The 5,361-nt window shown below is 34.1% G+C and overlaps 1 protein-coding gene across 1 annotated transcript in view; it reads left to right on the top strand.

The window, feature by feature from the left end:
- LOC136843376 (LHFPL tetraspan subfamily member 7 protein-like) overlaps positions 1-2,758 on the top strand; it is a 40,537-nt gene extending 37,779 nt beyond the window's left edge. The window contains exon 3 of the mRNA XM_067111725.1: positions 299-2,758. Within this exon, the coding sequence (XP_066967826.1) occupies positions 299-531 (233 nt within the window). The 3' untranslated portion in view covers positions 532-2,758. The remainder of the gene's footprint in view (positions 1-298) is intronic.
- Positions 2,759-5,361: the final 2,603 nt, after the last annotated feature.

Here is a 5,361-nt window from a genome sequence, read left to right as displayed (position 1 = left end):
CTATGTCGTGATGAGAGTCACCAAAAAAGAACAAGAAATATCATAAGAGTAAAATCTCAACCAAACTTTAATACAATTTTCCTAGTTTTCCCTGAAAGATTATAAATGGAAGCGCTAAACATGTCTTCTCAATCGACGGAGTAAACAGACAGTATGGCATCGATTACGTTAAACAAACGGAATAATTGATATTTGAAGTAGACAAAAATTTCAATTTCTAAAACCTTGAAATAATGTTCTCAAAAGCCGCGTGTTGACTTAAAATGAGGTTATCTATTCCTTCTTCTTTGTCTTTCAGTGTCACTGCAAGCGGTGGCCCTCGTGCTCTACCCGCTGGGTCTTGGATCGCCCTTCGCCCGCCTTCAGTGTGGAATCTCTGCGTCAGTGTATGCGGCAGGAAGCTGCGAGATGGGTTATGCCTACATGCTGGCCCTGGTGGCAACGGGCCTCGCTGCCTACTGCCCTGTACTAGCTAGGTTAATCACTTACAAGGACTACTCAGATTACTGGTCAAACTTAAACTATATGTAAGGCTTCGAGATTACGTATGTTGAATATGGCATTACGGGGTTGATTGCTTGTCACATTTATTTATTTATTTACTATATTTATTTTTAACTAAATTATCTATTGATGAATTGATAAATGAACGAGTGAGTGACCAAATCGATGTCTTTATTTGTTCACTATTTTGGTAGTATTGAGAAGTTAGAAGTTCGGTTAGTAAATATAAATATTGGAACTTCAGTCTTTTAAGAAAAATTCTAGCTTCAGTCCAGTGGAGGAAACAAATTCGTGGAACAAGGAACAAAGGTTAAGATATTTTTTAAAAATTTAAGCATGTAATTTATCTGAGGAACCGCAAGTGATGGCCAGCTCTGCGAACAGAGGCAATATTTTTCACAGGTATCTACACGAGTACTGGTAAGATTATATGTAAATTTTTTAGTAATATTTATCCCAAGCATATGCAATCTTTTAATAAGTACGTTTATTGGCAATACGTTTATTCTGTGTATTATGAGGTAAGATATCACGTGATTTATCTGAGACTAGAAGCGGGAGATACAAATATGACTTCATTAAATTTTTAGGCAAGGTTGGGATGGGACGTTCAGCTTTCAAGTATAACCTTCAATTCTTGAGTAATTTAGACTCATAAGGAGAGACTGAGTTAAGCTTGAAATTAAACTGTAAACCACTATAAACACTGCAAAATGGACCTGTTAAACATTCATGATATGCAAGAAAATCAGGCCATGACTTACGAAGTCACAAAGCTTAGATGTGTGTCAAAGTATGCATAATCATTACTTTGTAAGTGTTGGACATGTGATTTCAACTGACTGAGTTGGTTAGTACGACGCAGATAACATAAAGACAAGTGGCTCTGAAATATAGCCAAATCAAATGCTATCATGGAATAAATGATATCTGAAATATACAAACAATGGAATTCTTGGAACCCTGAAATATGTGCACAGCTGGATTTTCAGGTCAAGTTTTGTTTGTCGTTTAATGCCGCCGAAAACATGAAGGAAAAGAAACTAAAAGTCTACTCACAATTAGATACAAATAAGGCTTAGAATAATGTGTTATTTATCAGTTTTTGGTAATTATATGATACACGTACACTGGGGTAGAATTTATGTATTGTATAGGAGTTGGTGTCAATGATCTACCACAGGTGAGTTCTGTTCATGATGATGTTAATTCCAGGTCAGCTTATCCTGCTTTGTATTTTTATTTAAGAAGTCTTTATGTCAGTACACAAGACGCACCATTAACGAATGACTCATTAAGTCTAACATCTACAATTGCAAATGCACATATTCACACACATACACACACATATATACATACACACAACACACACACACACACACACACACACACACACACACACACACATATATATATATATATATATATATATATATATATATATATATATATATATATATATATATATATATATATATATATATATGTCCTACTGAACTGTCTGTTTTCGAGGAACATCAGATATTTTCGAAAATGGTCTTAGGCTTAAATTAGTATTAACTAATATAAAAAAAACCATTACAAGGAAGATGGCACATGTAAAACATATTTTCATAATAATTTTTAACGCAAAACTAAAATTACTCACACTTCTCAGGACTGCCCTACCATTCTCCTTTCGTTATATATTATATTTTCTTTAGCATCATTTTAATTATTCTGTCTTCAACCATACTCTCATGATTCTCACTGTGTTGTGAAAAAATTTGATTATTGTCCCGTTATGTTGTCCACAAGAAGAAGAAGAAGAAGAAGAAGAAGAAGAAGAGGACGGAAACTTCAACTTCTGTTTTATTAAAGAGTGAAGTTTTGAGATCGTAGTTTGTTGAAGAAGTAGTGATGGTTTAGTGAGGGGAAATAACAATATTGATAAATGATGATATGCCATCTGTGAAAGAAAAAATAAAATATTTTGAATGGGAGGAATAAATTTTGTGAAGAAAGAGGCAAATTTTACGGAGAAAGGAATGAAACTGCATGGAAGAAAAGAGAAGTGAGAGGGAAGAATGAAGTTACGTGAAGGGAGAAGTCAACTTGTTTCATATAAAACAATGTAGAAGTACAGTGAAGTTTTGCAAAACTTATTTGCAGGAAAAAAAATAGTGAAACGAATGATTCAATCAGGTTTGGAGCAAGGGTAAATTTCACCCGATATAAATTACATTGGATCTGCCGGTGATAAGAAAAAAAAATGTATGATGAAAAACTGACCTTTTTTTAAAGATACATGACGACATTAATAACGAAAAAGGAAGTCACAATATCATTCCCGATATACCGTTCATCCGAGCGGTTTTGTAAAGAATTAGAGTTAAGAATAGATATTCCCATTCCCGAAAGATTTATGAACTTCCGGGGATCGTTTCGTAGAGCATAAATATAAATATTTTGTATGATGGCATGTACATATGAATAAATACATGAGGATTGATAAGAGTATTCTTTTCCTAATAATTTTTTTGCAAGTGCAAACACACACACGCATACATTCTTATATATATATATACATAGTATATATACAGTATATATATAATACATATATATGTATATATATATACGTATATATATATATATATATATATATATATATATATATATATATATATATATAGAATGTTTAAGAATGTTTGTATGTATGTATGTATGTATGTACAACTGTGTGAGTATTCATAAAGGAGACCATGACTGGGCCACTGGCAAGACGGATAACATTCTAATTAGGTACGTAGCGAACTTTCACTGATATGAGGGAAATGCTTCATGCAATGCTGAATAACCAACACATAATTCTGAAGAGCATAACCTGTATTTAGAGGCAGACTTACCTCGGGCTATGACATGAAGCTTCCAAGACAAGTTACTGTTTACCTCTAGGTGCAAGTTGCTGAATAGTCTAATTTCGTATCTTCCAACATGCAGCTGAAAAAGTAAAAGGTTCACTAGCTGAGAATATAAGGATAAAATTCAAATTTAAAGCATTTGATATGCAGAGGTACTGCTCAGCTCTGTTGCACGAGGATCAAGAAAGATAAAATGAGGCTGAAAATGGTAACCTAAACAAAGGTGTTAAGGAGAAGAAAACAATTATTTTGCCAAGGCTAAAGTGATCATATAAGGAAGAGCAATGGCAGGAAAAATAAGAAATCCTTTGAGGACACCACTAAAGACGGTGAAAGGAACAGATGTAGAGTTGTCAACCATGAAAAAATTATGCTGTTAAGCTCGAAACGACGTAATATGATAACGTTTCATAGACCTCCATTCGAATAATTCATATCAATGGCAAAAATAAAAAGCCAGACAAAATTATAAACGTTCTCTGACCATATAAAAAAATGAATGTTACTAGAGATGGAATGAATTTAAAAGTAAGGCAAAATGCAATAGATTATGACCACGAGCATAAAACTAAAAAATCCAAACTGATGGTGGACCTAAATTAGTTATGTAATTATTATATTGATTGTTCGATAATTACTACATGTACCCTCCAACGTCCCCTTCAATAATAATAAAAAAACTTCTTATCCAAACGCCTGAAATATCAAAATAAAAAAAAAAGACGAGATTGCATTAGGCTACTAAAGTTTCGAACGCATACATCAAGGCGACTGGAGGAGAAAGTTTCGGTCCAAGAGCAAATGTATATATATTTTTTAAAGGTTAACTTTCCTTTCCCTTTTCCGAAGGGAGATTCAATTCCGAAACCTTTTTAAAAGTTTATTCAGTGAAAGCTTTCACTTCAAAGCAAATTGGCCTCTTTTGTGGACTGTACCTGCAAGAGATGAATTTTACAAGATTCCTATAACTTTTCTTCTCAAACGCTCGTGCCCCCAACACCCCCCCCCCCCACCGGGAAGAATGAAAATCGCTTTATACGATTTGATAGGTAAATTCTCGCCTCTTTCCGGGGGGAGGGGGGCCGAAATGAATATTTCATGTAGAGGAAAAGAAGGTAGCTAAAAGTAACATTTTTTTTTTTACTTACAACCTGAAAAAAACATTGGTTAAAAAAGACGAATGCTGTACAAGGTCAGCAAAGTTACGTACAAATTACTAGTGAGGCCGACGGGGGAGGAAACGAATATTTCATGTAGAAGGGAAGAAGGTATATAAAATGAAAATTTATTTATTTGCAACTTAAGGAAAAACATTACTTTAAAACGACGAAATCTACACAAGGTCAACAAGGCTAAGTACAATCTATGATTGACTTTGAGGAAAAATATGCTTAACAAGACTAGCAAAAATAACGAGAGATTGATTTGAGATAAGGCAATAATACTGGACAGCTAACAAATGATCACAAATAACGCAGGCACCTTTCCAGGTCCTGTAAGTTCGTGGACCGGTTCGCAGAATTTAATTTTCATCTACTCAGAAAAGGTAGAATGGATGGTCATGGTCCGAAAGTGCATTTATTTAAATTCACGAGAGTATTACGTGGAAAAACTTTACTGATCACTGCTTCAAAATTTCATACATAAAACCTTAAACATTCGCGGTTATCTGTTAATGTAGCTATCAGTCTGCCTGTCTAAATACATACATACATACACACACACATATATATACATTAATATGTATATACTGTATATATATATATATTTATTATATATGACTATTTATCACATCACCGTGATTCATATACAATCAGAAAGCTACAAACGTCCTTTAATATCCAATTGGCCGAATGGGTTAGTGCGTCCCTGTAGTCCTGAGTCCTCGTCCGTCGCTGGTTCGACCCCACGGTAACGGTGGACTTATTATCAACTAAAAAATTCCCCTTCGGTAACA

This window comes from Macrobrachium rosenbergii, chromosome 11 (assembly GCF_040412425.1).
Source record: "Macrobrachium rosenbergii isolate ZJJX-2024 chromosome 11, ASM4041242v1, whole genome shotgun sequence".
Classification (NCBI taxonomy): Eukaryota; Metazoa; Arthropoda; class Malacostraca; order Decapoda; family Palaemonidae; genus Macrobrachium; species Macrobrachium rosenbergii.
This window is presented reverse-complemented; position numbering and strand designations above follow the sequence as displayed.